This window comes from Mustelus asterias, unplaced genomic scaffold, assembly GCF_964213995.1.
Source record: "Mustelus asterias unplaced genomic scaffold, sMusAst1.hap1.1 HAP1_SCAFFOLD_980, whole genome shotgun sequence".
Lineage (NCBI taxonomy): Eukaryota > Metazoa > Chordata > Chondrichthyes > Carcharhiniformes > Triakidae > Mustelus > Mustelus asterias.
Genome location: NW_027590926.1, coordinates 1 through 19,567, shown reverse-complemented (window position 1 = coordinate 19,567; position 19,567 = coordinate 1). Strand labels below are relative to the sequence as shown.

General features: G+C 44.9%; 1 protein-coding gene across 1 annotated transcript in view; it reads right to left on the bottom strand.

Annotated features, from left to right (window-relative positions):
- klhl6 (kelch-like family member 6) overlaps positions 1-16,311 on the bottom strand; it is a 39,997-nt gene extending 23,686 nt beyond the window's left edge. Inside the window, exons 1-2 of the mRNA XM_078205779.1 lie at positions 16,148-16,311; positions 7,803-8,252 (exon numbers count right to left, since the gene is read on the bottom strand). Coding sequence (XP_078061905.1) covers positions 7,803-8,252; positions 16,148-16,309 — 612 coding nt within the window. The 5' untranslated portion in view covers positions 16,310-16,311. The remainder of the gene's footprint in view (positions 1-7,802; positions 8,253-16,147) is intronic.
- Positions 16,312-19,567: the final 3,256 nt, after the last annotated feature.

The following is a 19,567-nucleotide window of genomic DNA, read 5'->3' as shown; positions in this document are numbered from 1 at the left end:
AGGGGGTGCTGCACTGTCGGGTGTGACATTTTATGGATGAGGTGTGAAACTGAGAGCTGTCTGCCTTCCCAAGACAGACACCATGATCTGATGGCGCCATTTTGAAGAAGAGCAGGGGCGTTATCACTCGTATTAGAAAAACAGGCAGTGCTGGAAATGCTCAGCACATCTGGCAACATCTGTGGAGAGAGAGAGAGTTCACATTTCAAGCTGAATGTGACTTTTTCTTTAAACTGAAGAACAGTCATATTCAATTCAAAAGATGAACATGTGATGGGATTTTCCCATCACCCCATGGTGAAAATGGAAATTTTACCACATCAGCGGAGGATCAGTTGATTTTGGGTGGGAATTTCTAGTCAGGCGGCATTCTTTCTCTCTCCCCCAGAGATGCTGCCAGACCTGCTGAACATTTCCAACACTTTCTGCTTTGATTTCAGATTTCCAACATCAGCAGTATTTTCCTCGTATTTTCATTCTTTCCGGTGTCCCGGCCAATTTCAATCAACATCACAAAACTCATTGAAAGATTCCTGTTTGTGAGAGCTTGCTGTCCATGAAAGTGGCTGCCACGTTAGAATAGTGACTACACTTCATTAAAAGTACGCCATTTGCTGTAACGCACTCTGGGGCGTCTTGTGGTTGAGAAGAAACAAGTTTGTGTTCTTTCTCAGCATTTCCAGGAGGGAAAAGAGCAGAGCTGGCTGTGATACCCTCATGTTGATTCATTCACTGTTTGAGTTGGTCGAGGTGGATTGCCACCCAGTGACTGGCTCCCAGTAAGAGTCAGCACCTGTGAGAGAGGCTACTTCGAAAACTGTGGGGCAAGAAACCAGTTAATCCTATTGATGGTGGTACGCAGGCATTTTTAATATTTGGTATGGAAGGGCCCTGCCGGAAGCAATTGAACAGCGCACCAGACTATGTGAATGTTTGTGTTTGCTGCCTGCTGAAGGTGACCAAACCCATCTCCTTCAGATATTTACACCCAAGACCATCTAGCAAATCTCCTCGCCAGGATATTAGTCCCCCTCCAGTTCAGGTGTAACCTGTCCCTCTTGAACAGGTCACCCCTTCCTCAGAAGAGATCCCAATGATCCAAAAATCTAAATCCCTGCACCAGCTCTCAAGCCACGCATTCATCTGCCTAATCCTCCTATTCCTACTCTCACTAGCACGTGGCACCGATAGTAGTCCAGAAATTACTACCTTCACGGTCCTGCACTTTAGCCTTCTGCCTAACTCTCTATATTCACACTTCAGGACCTCATCCCTTTTTCCTACCTGTGTCATTGGTACCAATATGTACAACGACCTCTGGCTGCTCCCCCTACCCCTTAAGAATGTTCTCCAACCGCTCAAACACATCCTTGACCCTGACAACGCCTCGTGTTTAAAATTCTCAACCTTGATTACTAATCCCTCAGTGGTTTCACCAAACCCTTTCTCTGTAATCTCCCCCAGTCCGACAGCCCTCTTAGAAGTCTGTGTTCCACCAGCACAGGCCTCTTGTGGATCCTTCACTTCCTCAGTTCCACCTTTGCAGGTCACGTCTGTAGCTGCCTGGGCCCCAAGCTCTGGAATTTGCTCCCTAAACCTCTTTGCCTCTCTTACTCTCTCCCCTCCTTTAAGATTTCCTTTTGCTTTCGGTCCCAATTGCTCTCATTTTCACCCCACCAGCCTCTGAATCCAAAGGATCATCCTCTGCCATATCCACCAACTCCAGCATGATGCCACCACCAAACACATCTTCCACTCCTCTCCCCACCCCCCACACCCCACCCACCCTGCCCAAGTCAGCCTTCTGCAGGGACTGCTCCCACCGTGACATCCTGGTTCACTTCTCTATCAGTCCCTTCCATGACTCATCCCCTTTCCCCTGGTACCTTCCCTTTCAATCACAGAGGATGCCACACCTGCCCTTTGACCCCCCCTCCCTCCTCACCATGCAAGACTCCAAACACTCTTTTCAGGTGAAGCAACATTTCACTTGCACCTCCTTCAATTTGGTCCATTGTATTCATTGCTCCCAATGCACTCTCCTCTTCAGTGGGGAGACTAAAGGCAGACTGGGTGATCACTTTGTGGAACACCTTTCTTCAGCCTGCAAGCAAGACTCTAACTTTCCTGTCGCTTGCCATTACAATTCAGCATCTTGCTCTCATGCCCACATGTCCATCTCTGGCCTGTTGCATTGTCTTAATATGTCCAACTCTGGCTGGACATATTGCAGGTGAATGTCATCACATGACCTCACAACTTCAACTGCCCCTTTCCCAGGCTCTTACCATTGGTCACCCAATATGCCAATCCCAAGACTTTCCAACGTGCTCCAGTTTTGTTTTTAAAACTTTTAATCTGGCCACTCTATCCATATCTTTCTGTCTGAGTCTTTCTCCCTCTCGCTCTCTCACCCTCTCTCTTTTTGTCTGTTAAAGTCATTCTATCTCTCCATGTTGTAAGATTCCCTATTCTAATTATCTGTAAATTTATATTTAACCGTTTATTTCTGGGATTGGCTGCCCCTCCACTCTAGTGGTGCTGAATTTCATTTAAAGGCCTGTTGGTTTGGAGGCCTCGCTGGTTTGGAGGCCTCGCTGGTTTGGAGGCCTCGCTGGCTTTGAGGCCTCGCTGGCTTTGAGGCCTCGCTGGCTTTGAGGCCTCGCTGGCTTTGAGGCCTCGCTGGCTTTGAAGCCTCGCTGGTTTTGAGGCCTAGCTGATTTTGAGGCCTAGCTGGCTTTGAGGCCTCACTGATTTTGAAGCCTCGCTGATTTTAAGGCCTAGCTGATTTTGAGGCCTCGCTGGCTTTGAGGCCTCACTGATTTTGAAGCCTCGCTGGTTTTGAGGTCTCGCTGATTTTGAGGCCTCGCTGGCTTTGAGGCCTCGCTGGCTTTGAGGCCTCGCTGGCTTTGAGGCCTCGCTGGCTTTGAGGCCTCGCTGGCTTTGAGGCCTCGCTGATTTTGAAGCCCCGCTGGTTTTAAGGCCTAGCTGATTTTGAGGCCTAGCTGGCTTTGAGGCCTCGCTGGTTTTGAAGCCTCGCTGGTTTTGAGGTCCCGCTGATTTTGAGGCCTCACTGATTTTGAAGCCTCACTGATTTTGAGGTCTCGCTGATTTTGAGGCCTAGCTGGTTTTGAGGCCTAGCTGGTTTTGAGGCCTCGCTGGTTTTGAGACCGCTCTAGATCTGAAACCCTGATGGGTTTTTTGTGGGTTTTCTGCCCACAAGACTGAATTAGCCAAGTTTGGATACTTTAAAGTCTACGGCACAGGATGAAAAGCATCAGTTTGTTATAATTCAGGTCAGAAACTCCAAAGTGTTTTATGAAGTCCGCCTGGATCATAAGTTTTGCAATTTGAATTTGGCTAGGGTAAGCATGAGATGTTTCAGATCAGGTATGGTTCAAATGACCCACTAGGGATCGTTTAACAAACCAAGTATATTTAAAAATGCAGTTAACATGAATAGAAAGAAAAATAGCAATAACTTCTACCAATTACAAACAAAAAAAACCAACCATCATATTGTATAAACCTTAACAACTAAATACCGACCAACCAAACAAATCCCACAGACAAACATCTCTGCTATAGGTTTAACACAGAAAACAAGGATGCTTTTGTGATGCTGGAACTTAGTCCTTTGGTTGGAGAATTGAAACTCTGACTTTCCAGCCTTGTCACTTCCAGCAGCCCTCTTGATACACACACCCAGACAAGCTTGAAGTCAGAACAGCTTCACAAAACACCAGGGCGAGAGAGACTCTAGTTACTCGCTAGCAAACCAGCAACAGCAGAATATTCACTCCAGGAAGGCAAGACCTACATCCAGCTAGCCAGCAGAGTTTACAATATCAGGGAGAGAGAGAGACAGAGAACACTGCTTTTCAGTCTGATGTCCAAACACCTTCCAAACTAAAACAGCAGCCAGCAGCCCAAAACTGAATGTGAAAGAATTCCTGTCACTTGACCTATCAATCATTCTCCCCCCTAACAATTCAGGGTGATAAAAAAATCCCAGAAAGTACCTGAGGCCCAGAGTAAAAATAAACAAAACCCAATTTAAACCATTGAAGCAGCAATAAAAGAACTTCTAAGCAGAAAGCTCGGCAACAATGGAAAAAAACCAAAGCTTACAAACTGTAGAGAACACGATTTCAAAAGGTACACCAGTGCCACAAGTTAAACCCATGAAAGCAGATATTTATTGTCCCACTGATATCAAGGATACATAATGGAGTCTAGTGAAAAAAAACATACCATGAGCAAGAATCAGCAGGGACAGCCAAATGTAGGAGAGGGGGAATATAATCAGGAGTGGGGACAGCATTCTCAGGAGCACTGACCCACTGGTTTAAGAGCAGCAGTTCTATCTCAGACCAGTCCTGAGATTCATTCAAACTCAAGCGTGCAGCAATTGTTGTCCTGCTGCTGTATTTTGTCCCTGAGTGGCTGCTTTTGAGCTGAGCAGCTCGCATCCTGTGCCGGCCTCCAGCCAGGAGTAATAGCTCTTGTCTCCTGCCCTACATCAAGTCCAGGCTTATTTGCCCCTGGGAATGTTAACTTTGCGCCGCCTCTTTGCAACCCCTCTCCCCACATCTAGTACCTCAGTGATTTACCCACAAATGTTGGTGCTGCCAAGACGACAGGATAAGCCTCAAGGATCGCCATGACTTGCACCATTTTATGGGCATGGATCATGCACACAGAATGCCAGTGTGAAGTTGAGAAAGAAGAAGCAGTGTAGTGACATATCGTTCAGTAAAAATAAACCATCCTTGGGTATATTTATAGAAGTGTGCTCCGTTAATGACACTCTTTTAACACCAAATAATTTTTATACCCAAAAATAGGTACGGAGCTGAAGACTCAATTAATGTGCTGCTGGATTGTACTTCCAAAAATAGCCCTACTCATTATGTCCTTTCATCTTTCATTTACACTTGTCGTTCTTTCCCTACCTGATATTTTCCCACACTTTCTATCTTCTCTGTCTCTCTTTCTCTCATAGTTATTGGAGGACAAGTTGGGGTATATTATGTCTGATTAGGATGTAAAATGGGTGCAACATGTACCAATTTCTGGGTGTGAGATCCTATGCCCAACACGCCTCACCATCATGGCTGCTGCTTTATTGATCTCCGTGTTTTTAGGTGTCCCTAACACTGGGCCAATTGTAATATGCAAAGAAAGATCCTAATTATGTCTCAGGACCCTCCTGAAATATTTATCAAAAACTAGGTGGAGTGTACACCACGTAGGACTGAGATGAGGAGAAATCTCTTCCCTCAGAGAATGGTCAACCTATGGAATTCACCACCACAGAAAGCAGCTGAGGCCAATACATATGTTTTCAAGAAGGAATTTGATATAGTTCTTGCGGCGAAGGGGATCGAAGGATATGGGGGGAAGGTGGGATGAGGCAATTGAGTTGAATGATCTTTTTTTTTATTCATTCGTGGGACATGGGTGTCGCTGGTCGGCCAGCATTTATTGCCCATCCCTAGTTGCTCTTGAGAAGGTGGTGGTGAGCTGCCGCCTTGAATCGCTGCAGTCCACGTGCTGTGGGTTGACCCACAATGCCGTTAGGGAGAGAATTCCAGGATTTTGACCCAGCAACTGCAAAGGAATGGCGATATATTTCCAAGTCAGGACGGTGAGTGGCTTGAAGGGGAGCTTGCAGGTGGTGGTGTTCCCATGTAACTGCTGCCCTTGTCCTTCTAGATGAAAGTGGTCGTACGTTTGGAAGGTGCTGTCTAAGGATCTTTGGTGAACTTCTGCAGTGCATCTTGTAGATAGTACACACTGCTGCTACAGAGCATCGGTGATGGAGGGAGTGAATGTTTGTAGATGTGGTGCCAATCAAACAGGCTGCTTTGTCCTGGATGGTGTCGAGCTTCTTGAGTGTTGTTGAAGTTGCACCCATCCAAGCAAGTGGGGAATATTCCATCACACTCCTGACTTGTGCCTTGTAGATAGAGGCTAGGCTTTGGGGTGTCAGGAGGTGAGTTACTCGCTGTAGCATTCCTAGCCTCTGACCTGCTCTTGTATAATAAATGGCGGAGCAGGCTTGAAGGCCAAAATGGTCTACTCCTGTCCCTATTTTCTATGTTTCTATGCATGTTCCAATTAACTTTCCTAGTTCCACAATGGCCTAACCAGCAATCGTTAGCTTGGTTCTGTAGATATTCAGAGATGCACACAGAAAATGACTAAGTTATTTGATGTGAGCAGAAAGCATTATGAGTGAGAATCTTGAGAAGTTCCACGGTTACAATGGGGTAAATCAGTTTAAGGACAATGGAAAAGTATGACAATGAGGTCATTATGGTCATATAAAAAATAGGTTGGAGAAATTTTCAAACATAGGAACTGAAACGATCTGATACAAGGGTAGAAGAGAGGAATCAAGGCAGTGGTTGAGAGGGTGCCAAACAAGCGTGAGGAAGTACACTTTGAGTATAAGATGGAAACACACTCAAGATGGGAAAGCCATGTATACTGTCACCAAAAGCAAAGTGTTTGACAATCTAATGGAATCCAGGGGGTTTACAAAAGCAAGGCAGTAGGAGTTCTTTCAAATCTCAGGACTTGTTGCTGGAAGCAAATATTGGTCAAATTTCAGCTTTGGTCCAGTAGGAGGGTGGTTTGCAGTTTCTTGAACCTGCACCTTCATCCTGCTGGGAGCAACAGGGAATCAGGCCTCTGCCGACTGTGATTTTCAGCCTAATATTCCTCATAGCGCTGCATAGATTTGTAAAAACTCCCCCTGAGGACTGAAGAATTGATGAAACTGCAAAACCTGTTTTATATTCCTTGGGGATGAGGCTGCTCAAGTGGGAAATCAGATTAAGCTGTTTAAAACACTGAAGGGAACTAAGAGACTATGAGGATCTGACTCCATTTAGAATAAAGTCAAGGCAGTTAAAAGGGACCATTCTCACCAAGCTGTTCGACTGTAGAGGGCATCACTTTCACACCCAACCCTTTACTAAACTGCCATGTGCCTTATATATTTTACAGAGGTACTGTCTGCATAGAAACACATATAACCATAGTTAGAGAATTTAAACATGTATTTTTGAAAGTGTATTATTGAACAGGCATACATCTTGGCTAAAGGTACAGATTCTAAGGCATCATGGGAAAAAGGCCAGTAAAATGAACCATAATTCTTATAACAATACACCCACAGAAGCATAACTCTTATCAGCATGGGTATCAGACAGCTCAGGGAACGAGACTTTCATTGAACAAAGACAAGCTAGTGATTCCAGACAGCTAATGGATAGGCTGAGTATTATACCAGATAAGAGTTTAGGCCAAGTGGCCGTGGGAAAGTTAGGCAGAAACAGTTAGATCTTATTGTTCCCATGCTGTCAGAGGATGTCTGTGATTGGCCAAGGTATATGACATTTACTAATAATGATTGACCTGTACTAATAATGATTGGCTCATGATGAGCCAGAAGGCGGGTAAATGTATTTTGGAAGTTGTATAATTGTATTACCGATGTGATGTAACTTCAAAGAAGAGTTGGACTGTCTAACCCTTCTCTCCCAGCATGCATTGGTCAATAAAGAAATGTCTTTCACCAGGGTACTGTAGTCACAAGTCTTTGTATTAGCTAAAGTTAAGCTCAATACTCAGCTTCTGAAAAACCTCATACAGATGTCCTATAACCTTGTTTGTGAAAGATGCAATAGAAATGCAGAGTTTTTATGTTCCATTTCCACATCCACCAACAAAAACTAATAAAATCTGAAAGAAAAGTTTGGAATGATTAAACTAATGAAGAATAGGCTGACCTCATTGCCCGACAGGTGGTACATCCTGGCTTCTTGCAACAAATGGAACACATCTGGGTTTTGTCGAACAATTTCATCGCCTTCCACTTGCTCCACAAAATACCAGGGGTCCAGGAGGGGCAGGCGGACATGCTTCAGGACCTGTAACAGCTGAAGCCGCCTCTCAGGTTCTCGGTGGCGCACCCACCGGGTCACTGTCTCAAACACCTGCTCCTCGTCCGTGACGTAGAGCTCGTCGCTTCTGAGGATATCGGACAGGATCTCCGCCGGCAGCTCCAGGAACTCCTCGTGAGTCAGCACCTGAGGGAAATTCTGTATGATGTAGTTTTGGACACGTCTCCGCAGGTTGTCCAAAACATGTGTGTCGGCGAGTCTGAGGATCCCCACGCAGTTATCCGGGTGCAATGCATCCATGAGGAAGTTAGCGCAAGCATCCACCATCCGCGGAAACTGTCAGACAAGGAAATAGGCACACAGTCAGTGTAGTATAGCAAGAGGGACTGGCACATCTAGGGTTGTAAGAGACGTAAGAGGCGATGACCCAGACCCAGGGATCAGTGTGGTGTTGAGCAGAGATGCGAATAGACCAAAGCATGGAGATAACTCCTAACCTGTACCCTTTACTATCCATGTGCAAATAGTTCTAGTTATTAATAAAGACTCACAGTTAACCTGCAGAAAATTTTGAAGACCTCTATAAGACATACCAAGCTGTAATCAACACCCTTCTAACAGTCAGGAGTCAAAAAATGCTCCCTCACCACCCCCCCCCCCTCCCCCCCCACCCTCCTCACCCCTTCTCCACTGGCCCCTTCGTTTTTCTGTTCCCATCTCTCTCTCTCCCCCATCCACCCCTGCCTCTCACTCTGCTCTGTCCCACATTCACCAACAGCTCTCCAGCACATTATCTTCACGTGTGAACTCGTACTGTAAGTATCTGCAGATTAGGTGACCATGGGTTGCATCACAGACGAGTCCAATCCTGATAGTCACAAATCTATAACAGGAGTCGCTAGAAAACCTCGCTTGTGTTTTTCCTAAATCCTAGGGCACTGAGGTCAACTGTAGCAGCCTTTGCATGTCCCCTCTATCTCCCACCCCACCTCAACCCCACACTGAGATCAGCAAAGTTTTGTTTATTAAAGCATTAACGTATCGACCAGTGGGCTTTGCATTGAAAATAAATAAGACCCTTCTTTTATATAGAGCTTTTCAATACCTTAGGATGTCCCAAAGCACATTACCACCATTAAAATAATTCTGGAAGGCCCGTCACTCTTAGAATGTAGGAAACACCAATTTAATGCTCGTGTTTGGGAAAGTGAGTGTCAATGTGCGAATCAACCGAGCATAATCCCATTTTTACATGTCCGTGGATTTACCATCTCATATGTCAGCTCGGCTCATTGCTGCGACTATTGTCTCTGAACTGGAAGGTTCATAGCCTCAAACCAGAACTTTAGAAAATGAATCTAGAACATAGAACATTACAGCGCAGTACAGGCCCTTTGGCCCTCGATGTTGCGCCGACCAGTGAAACCAATCTAAAGCCCCTCTAATCTACACTATTCCAATATCATCCATATGTTTATCCAATAACCATTTGAATGTTGACGAGTCCACTACTGTTGCAGGCAGGGCATTCCATGCCCTTACTACTCTCTGAGTAAAGAACCTACCTCTAACATCTGTCCTATATCTCTCACCCCTCAATTTAAAGCTATGTCTCCTCATGCTAGCCATCACCATCCAAGGAAAAAGGTTCTCACTATCCACCCTATCTAATCCTCTGATCATCTTGTATGCCTCTATTAAGTCACCTCTTAACCTTCTTCTCTCTAACGAAAACAACCTCAAGTCCCTCAGCCTTTCCTCATACGATTTTCCTACCATACCAGGCAACATCCTGGTAAATCTCCTCTGCACCCTTTCCAACACTTCCACATCTTTCCTATAATGCGGCGACCAGAACTGTACGCAATACTCCAAGTGCGGCCACACCAGAGTTCTGTACAGTTGCAGCATGACCTCCTGGCTCTGAAACTCAATCCCTCTACCAATAAAAGCTAACACACCGTATGCCTTCTTAACAACCCTATCAACCCGGGTGCCAACTTTCAGGGATCTATGCACATGGACACCCAGATCCCTCTGTTCATCCACACTACCAAGTATCTTACCATTAGCCCAGTACTCTGTATTCCTGTTACTCCTTCCAAAGTGAATCACATCACACTTTTCCGCATTAAACTCCATTTGCCACCTCTCAGCCCAGCTCTGCAACTTATCTATGTCCCTCTGTAACCTGCCACTTCCCTCCGCACTGTCTACAACTCCACCGACTTTAGTGTCATCCGCAAATTTACTAATCCATCCTTCTACGCCCTCATCCAGGTCATTAATAAAAATGACAAACAGCAATGGCCCCAAAACAGATCCTTGCGGTACACCACTAGTAACTGAACTCTAGGATGAATATTTCCCATCAACCACCACCCTCTGTTTTCTTACAGCTAGCCAATTCCTGATCCAAACCACTAAATCACCCTCAATCCCATGTGTCCGTATTTTCTGCAAAAGCTTACCATGGGGAACCTTATCAAACGCTTTGCTGAAATCCATATACACCACATCAACCGCTTTACCCTCATCCACCTCTTTGGTCACCTTCTCAAAGAACTCAATAAGGTTTGTGAGGCATGACCTACCCTTCACAAAACCGTGCTGACTATCCCTAATCAAATTATTCCTTTTTAGGTGATTATAAATCCTATCTCTTATAATCCTTTCCAAAGCTTTGCCCACAACAGAAGTAAGGCTCACCGGTCTATAATTATCAGGGTTGTCCCTACTCCCCTTCTTGAACAAGGGGACAACATTTGCTATCCTTCAGTCTTCTGGCACTGTTCCTGTAGACAATGACGACACAAAGATCAAATCCAAAGGCTCTGCAATCTCCTTTCTAGCCTCCCAGAGAATCCTAGGATAAATCCCATCCGGCCCAGGGGACTTATCTATTTTTACCCTTTCCAGAATTGCTAACACCTCCTCCTTATGAACATCAATCCCGTCCAGTCCAACAGCCTGCATCTCAGTAGGTCAACATTCACCACTTCAGTACAGAGGAAATGCTGCACAGTCGAAAGTGCCATCTTTGGGATAAGACATTAACGCGAGGCTCAGTCTGCCCTCTCAGGGGACCATGAAGATCATTTTTATGAAGGACATGAAATTCTCTAACTTTCTCTCAAGCCAAACCACCAAATACAGATTGCTCATTTCTCTCATTGCTGTATGCGGGATCTTCCTGTTCAATAACTGGTCGCCACATTTACCAATAAAACAATAGTAAGTACACTTCAACGGACAGTTTTGGCTCATTGTAACCCTCCTGCATCCGGGATAGAAAGTCCCACTCCACAGCCCAGGCTGCTACTTCAATGCAGAGCTGAGGGAATGCTGCACTGTCACACGTTATTTCTTTCCAATAAGGCGTTGAACGGAAGCTCTGTCAGAGCTCTCAAGTGGAGAGATCACATGCCACTATTTGAAGAAGAGAAGGACATTTTTCCCCAGTGTTTTGGCCAATATTTACTATCCAGGCAACGTCACTGAAACAGACAATCTGATTGTTAACTCATTGCTGTTTTGGGGACTTTGCTATGCATGCATTGCCTGCTGCAGCTCCCTATGTTACAACATTGACTACTTTATTAGCTGTAAAGCACTTTTGGGAATCCTGGGGATATGCTAGTCATTATATAGAATCATAGAATTCCTACAGTGCAGAAGGAGCCCGTGAAAGATTTCAAAAAATGTGATTTGATTGATATGGTTCAAGTTTATCTTGGAAGATCACACTTTATGAGATGAATATGATATCTCCTATGTCCTTTTCTGTGTGAGATTGTTCACAAGCCTGGCTCCCTGGCTCCCTGCTTGCTGGATATTGGATTGAGTTTGCCTGAACTTATTTCACATGAAACCTTTAGCTCCAGCAGACAGAGGAAGTTTTCATCACGTTAGCTTGGACTCCCAGAGGCCAGTGTCTCACCCACTGCACCATGTCTGGCATCCACTTTTCATATTGATTGTACTGTTCTCCAGGGACTTCAACAAAGCTCTATATAGCAACCTGGAGAAGTGTAATTGGCATCTTCCTCTGGTTTGTTCAACACTGGGAATCATAAACCTTACAACACAGGGACTGTTCAGCCCATTGTGCCAATCTTCAGCAGTCTCCTCTCATCCCCTTTCCCTCTACCTTCATTATATTCTTCTTTCGGAAATATTTATCCTATTCCATTTTAGCCGCTGCTGTAGCCTGTGGCTCAATAACAAGTTGTGGTTACATTTTCCATCTTTTAATAAATCCCTGTGTAAAGTTTTCATTTAGTATATGCCTCACCTTAAATCCCTTTGTTTCCAATGGTTAGCGCATCAATAACAATCTCACAATACGTATACACAAGGTAGTGTAGGTGCTGGATTGTAATATGCCTTTAATGGATAGCAGCACAGCATCACTGGAAGGGAAGTGTGTCACACAATCCTGTTTTTATTTCATTTTTGCCTTTGAACAGGGCACATTAGAACAGCTCTGCTGTTGATGTCTTCATGCTTTCTACTTTTAAATAATCTCATGTGCCTCGTCTAAATAAATGAACCCACAATGCATTTATCCAATCCTTTATGAGAGATTGGTACCTTTATATCATTGTAAAAAACTCAACACTGGAAATCTGCAATAAAACAGAAATGTCTGGAAATACTCAGCAGGTCAGGCAGCAGCTGCGGAGGGAAGAACAGAGTTAATGTTTCAGGTTTCAATGAAATGTCACAGACCTGAAACGTTAACTTTGTTTCTCTCAGCAGACGCTGCCTGACCTGCTGAGTATTTCTAGTATTTTCCATTTTTACCTCACAATGCTTATCCTCTCAGAACTCCTCATATTTGAAGAGCTTGCTATTAGCTCTCCCTTAACTCTCTGTTCCAGTGAAATCATTCCCGGTTTTCAAGCTCACCTTCTTAACCACTACCTCTTATAACTAATATTATTCTGCTGAATCCTCACTTTACATTCGTCGATATGAGCAAATGATATGAGGCAGAGGTTTGGTGCCATAATGTAGCAGTGGTTCACTTAGCAGGATGAATAAAACAGGAGGTAATGTTAACTTCATGTAGAATCTTGGTTAGAGGACACTCGGGCGGCATTCTAGTCTCCCTACTACAGAAAGATTATTGAGGCACTGGAGAATGTGCAGGAAACATTTACAACTGTTACTGATGAAACTCTCAGGAAAGATTGGGCAAGCTGGGGCACTTTTTCTTTCTGGAGAAGAGAAGCCTAAAAGAAGATGTGAGCGAACAGACAGCTCTTTAAAATTAGGAAGAAGTTGGAGGGGGAGAAACGGGCTCCACTGTTGCTGTGCCCAAGAGGCATAAGTCTAAGGTAGACACGAACAGATCAAATAAAGAATTTAAGGGAAATCTCTACCCAGGCAAAAGTGGTAATGTGCAACTCAGTATCCTAGCAAATAGTCAAAATGGAAAAATTGGTACATTTAAGGGATGCATACATGAGCAGGAAAGGAGTAGACGGACAACATGGAGGCAGAAGGAAGCAGTGACTTGAGTAAGAAGTGAATAAACATGGGTACAGAGTGGCTGGGACCAAATGGCTTAATTCTGTACAGTAGATTCTATGTAGGTTACAGAGCAAGAAAGTTATTATAGAGAAAACAAAATGCACTGATGTGAAAACCATACCATCCTGCTGTTTACAGACTAACCGGGACATATGTACAAGTTCAAACCATCAGGGGAATAACATGTTAGCATAGGCAACAGATAAATAGCAAACAAGCTGCTGCACCTATATAGCTGGAGACCCAGCTGCCCTTCAATGGGGGTCAGATCAGGTTCAGTGAAACGCGAGACGGTTGAAACCTGTGAAGCAGTTTCATATCAAATCAGAGTGACTGCAAGTGCGTGGAGGAAGAAGCTGAGATGCTTATCGTGCTGTAATAATATGTTTTATCGCACCTTATTCAGAGAGTTTGTGGTTTGATGCAAATACTTCAGTCTGTGTCAAAGATTGTGTGTACTAGAATCGATCATGTGTAAACAACACCCTGTGACATTGGAGTCAATAACAGCTTTTAGGGAAGGAAATCTGCTGTCCTTACCTGGTCTGGCCTCCATGTGACTCCAGAGCCACAGCAATGTGGTTGACTCTCAACTGCCCTTGGGCAACTAGGGATGGACAATAAAGGCTTGCCAGTCAGCGACGCCCATGTCCCATGAAGGAATTAATTAACTTAATTTATTTAACAGCCTACAGGGGCATGTGTGGTGTGGGGCTGTTGGGGGATTACCATTGTGCTGCCAAGTCAGTTAACAAGTACAACACTGAGGCTCTCTAACAGTCCGTGCCACCTCACCCCAGATGGATCTCCATCTCTGCCCACAAACTTGCTGATGATAATCAACTGTTGCACTCCATGATTAGCTGTTGGTTATTTGAGCGAAATGAGCTGGCTTGGTATCTCAGACTTGTAGGATCAGAATGGAATTATTTCCCACTGTTTTAGAGTCACCTCAATGATCAATATTTGCTGATACCTTTGGCTGATTTCAGTCCATGGGGACCATTTGGTTTTTCAGGATTAAGAAACTCTGCAAGTTCTCTCAGACAGATCAAGTGCGGTTCAATTTTCTGATGCAGAGCTTATTTGCATAGTTCTTCACCACACCAGATGCAATCTCAAACTGATGACTGAGGGAGAAAAGCTGCTTAATCCAACTTAAGTGAATGAGCTAAAATAAAAGAGGGCAAGAAAAGTCCGAGAGCTTTGAGGGTGATGATTAGAAAGGGGATTGCAACACACGATTCATCGTTAGCAAGGCTGGAGAAGCAGGAGATTAACTGGCGAAGGGAACACCACAGGCAGGTTCATGGCAAGTGATGGAGAACCCAGCAGCCAGGCTCCTGTTAGGCAGCTGTCAATGGTGAGGTGGTGCTACAGGAGCTCCATTGCAAGGCAAGATGAACCTTATGCCATCTCATAACGCTATCTCCTTTAGTCAGCATTGCAGCAAGCCTGCAAAAAGATGCAGCTTCTGCAGCTGCTCACGGCCTGTGTTGCATAGTAGCTGCAGGAACTTCCACAATGAGTGACACAGCTCCTCTTTGCTAGCTCAGATTCTCAGAAGACTTATTTCTGTGCCAGGCGCCCACTATTCCTGGTGATGATTAGTGCCATCTTAGCAGCTACAGCCAAGGCTATAGATGACCTTGGGACAGGTTTCTTTTCAAACATTGTGCGAGGAAGAGCACGGTGTCTGTGATTGGACTACTTCTGGAAACCCTTTGTGAAGAGGAGCCTTCAGCAGCTTAGCGTGTGCCAATTCTGTGTGCAGAGGGAGGGCATGGACCCCCTCTTGGGCAGCCTGGCCTACCTGCAGGCGGCACGGTGGCACAGTGGTTAGCACTGCTGCCTCACAGCGCTAGGGAGCTGGGTTCAATTCCCGGCTTGGGTCAGTGTCTGTGTGGAGTTTGCATGTTCTCTCAGTGTCTGCGTGGGTTTCCTCCGGGTGCTCTGGTTTCCTCCCACAGTCCAAAGATGCGCAGGTTAGGTGGATTGGCCATGCCAAATGCTCTTTTGGAGAGTAGGTGCAGAGGGGTCTTTGGATTTATTCTATTTTATGGTTACCTCAGCCATTTACTTCTTCCAAACAAATCAGCAGACTGGGGGAGAGGGAGATTCTCACACAAAATTCCATATTAATGATATACTCCATAGTTTTGGCAATACAAACAAGCAAAACCCATACAACAGAATAACAGTTGTTGTAACTCACTTGGGGAAAGGTAAACTATATATAATAATTTCAAATACACGGAACAAAGATTCATTGAAAGCCTCAGTGGCAGTGAGAAGAATAAAACCATAGGGAAAGGAAAGGTAACAAAAAGGTCCCAGAAATTTAAATAGTTGCAGTCGTGCCTTATAAAGGAAACATTGAGTTGTCCCATCCCTAATAACCCTTTGGTTTCATAGAAACACAATGTCTTTAACATCGGCACATTCCCTTTTACAAATATAATTGTTCCATCGTCATTTTAACATGGAAGTGAAAGTCCAGTCTACTGCCGATGGGAATTTCCACCACTTCCCATTCCCCAATTCCCCCATGTCCCCCAAGACTTGACCAGGAAACCACCTCCCCTCCCCCCGCAACCATTGAACACTTCAAAATGCCACATGTGTCCCTGGGTATGATGATAAAACATGAAATAGCCCCCACCCCTGTGGTGGAAGGTTTGGTTGGTGCTAACCTGGAAGAGACTGGCAGCCTCTAGGAGTCTCTGGACATTCTGTTTGGTGATGTAAACTTTGCTGGTGTAAGCGTAATCCAATAACGTCTGCATAGTATCTGCATCGACGCCCTTAATCAGTATCTTTTCTTCATGCTTTTCTTTCAGGTCATTACAAAACATTGCCCTGAGAGAGAAAAGAAATATCCCATGAAACAATGATTCACTCACTTTGGTTTTTTTTGCCAATTCCACATTCCCTCTTATCAGAGAATAGAACAATAGAATCCCTCCAGTGCAGAAAGAGACCATCCAGCCCATCGAGTCTGCACCAACTCTCTGAAACAGCATCCCAACCAAGCCCTCCCCTCCATTCCACCCTATCCCCCTAACCCCACGCATTTACCATGACCAATCAACCTAACCTTAACATCTTTGGACACTAAGGGGCAATTTAGCATGACCAATCAACCTGACCTGCATATCTTTGGACTATGGGAGGAAACCGGAGCACCCAGAGGAAACGCATGTCGATACAGGGAGAATGTGCAAACTCCAAACAGATAATCACCCAAGGCCGGAATCAAAACCGGGTCCCTGGCACTGTAAGGCAGCAGTTCTAACCACTGTGCCACTGCGCCGCCTCTTGTTGAAATCAGATCTCCTGGAGTATAAATTATTCCACGGCCATCATTAAATTCCACCATGTGATCAGACCACAAGTTGTATAGCATGGAAGGAGGCCATTCAGGTAATCTTTCTTGTCCCAGCAATTTGATAGAGGAACTCGGTGTCTGGGGTTTTGCCCTTCCTCCCTCCCTGCCCACAGTGGGTTTCCCGGCGGTAGAGGCAGCTCTACGTTGGCTGTCAGCGGGATCTTTTTGGTCCCACCAAAGGCAATGGCCATTTGCGTTGCTGACTAGTTGCATAACTGGGGAACCCGCCAGTCATTGGCCACCCATTTCCACCGCTAGGATGCCTGCCATGAGGGGGCCAGAAAATCCCGACTAATGAGTGCAACTCCCTACCTTGACCCATTGCCCTGAAAATGTCTTCTCTTGAAGTATATATTGAAAATTATTAAATCTGCCTCCAAATCATCACATCTGACCACATTTAAACTAATTCTCATTTCTTCTCTGCTCTCTTTGCGAGTGACGTTAAATCTGTGACCTCTGGTTTTGGACCCTCCATCATAGTATTCCTTATTTATTCTATTAAAACCTTATGATATTGAGCACCTCTATCAAATTCCCTCTTCATCTTCTCTGCTGTCGGGCTAACCCCAACTGCAGTCTCTCCACATAACTCAAGTCTCTCATCCTTGATATTCTGGTAAACTCTGCACCTTCTCCAAAGGCAATAACCAGAAGATGCTGGTTTGGAAGAAAGGAACCCAAGAGAAATGGAAACCTCTACTCCTCTCAGTTGCCAAAATGCCCTTCTTTACATAGCAGGCAAGGTAAAGTTATGTGATGTAGTGAGTTAAGGCTCAAACTCAGGTCAGTGAACTAACAAAGATTTATTAACAGAACAGGTGAGTCAGTTAGCTTGGTTGGCTGAACGGCTGGTTCGTGATGCAGAGCGACGCCAACAGCGTGGGTTTAATTCCCTTATTGTCTGAGGTTATTCATGAAGGTTCAGCCTTCTCAACCTTGCCCATCGCCTGAGGTGTGGTGATGCTCAGGTTAAATCACCATCGGCTCTCCCTCTCGAAGGGGAGGGCAGCCTATCGTTATCTGGGATATGGTGACTTTACCTTTATTAACAGAATAATTGTACACATTACAGAGCAAGGAAAATGGTTTTAACTTCACAAGCCCAAAACTCTGACTACTGGAACAAGCCCAGGCAAGTCTGCAAGTCCCCAATTGGACCAGCGGATCACATAATCCTTTCAGGGAATCTCCCCTTAAAGGGCTACTACACCACAAATTAGTACTAAATTTGCTTTGGATTCAATCCTCATTTCAGACTTGAGAGCAAAAATCACCATTGACACTCCAGTGCAGCACTGAGAGAGTGCTGTAAGAACAGAATAGGTGCTGTGGGGAGCTAAATCACCAGACTACTCAAAGAAAAGCTGCTTTATTAGAGCTTCAGTAGTAGGCCCAAGCTCATTGAGCATCCTGGGAAAAGTGGATAAAGGAATAAGCCACTCGAACACATGATGATTGGAAGTTGCAAAGAGGCACAAGTAATCCGCAGTACCTAACTGAGGATCTTTTAACTAATGTTCTCATTGAAGTGATACCCTCACTTGGTGAAGTCACCTGCATTTTTAGCTCATGGATGCCGATGTCAGTTCATAGTTTATTGGCATATTTTCCATCAACTGGCATCTGGAGGGTTTCTGGCAACCCAAGCTTGTTCCACCTGGTGCCATCAGCAATTGTCTGAGCCTTTGCCTGCTCCTCAAGCTGGAAGGTCTTAAATCCCCCGAAGCCTGAACTTCCTGACTTTCAACCATAGAAACGGGCTACATTCCTGAAGAAGCACGGCAGAGAAAAAGGCTAAGCCCAACACACCCCAAAGCTTATTCCTTCTGATGTTCTGATGTTTAAGGCACAGCAGCTTTTGGAAAATATAGGACTATATATGAGTGAAGCTGATGTACATTTAAAGGGCTGTATTTTAAAATATAACAGGCTGGATTCTCCAGCCCCTGCAGCTGAGATTCTCCGGTCCTGCTGCAGTGAATGGAGATTTGGCTGAGCCTAATTCACCGTTCGCGCTGGAAGCGGCGGCAAGGCATGAACAGCCGGAGAACTCATAGAATCATAGAATTCTGACAATGCAGAAGAGGCCATTCAGCCCATTGAGTCTGCACTGATCTCTGACACGGTAACTTACCCAGACTCTCTCCCCAGCCCTATCCCCATAACCCCACACATTCTCCATGGCTAATCCATCTAACCTACACATCTTGAAACACTAAGGTGCAATTTAGCATGGCCAATCCACCCAACCTGCACATCATTGTACTGTAATGGAATTCCAGCCACAGCTTATCAATTGATTCTTTAACCCTCACTTCACTACTAGTATTGAGCATAGTAAAGTAATGAAGTCTGAGATTGAACGCTGTAACTGTGCTGGGTTAAAGTGCAAACGGGGAATAGGAGTGTCGATTGCTGGTGAGTTTGGTAATCATGATGTGGAGATGCCGGCGTTGGACTGGGGTGAACACAGTCAGAGTTTTAACAACACCAGGTTAAAGTCCAACAGGTTTATTTGGTAGCAAATACCATTAGCTTTCGGAGTGCTGCTCCTTCGTCAGATGGAGTGGAAATCTGCTCTCAAACAGGGCACAGAGATACAAAATTTTGTGTCTCTGTGCCCTGTTTGAGAGCAGATTTCCACTCCATCTGACGAAGGAGCAGCACTCCGAAAGCTAATGGTATTTGCTACCAAATAAACCTGTTGGACTTTAACCTGGTG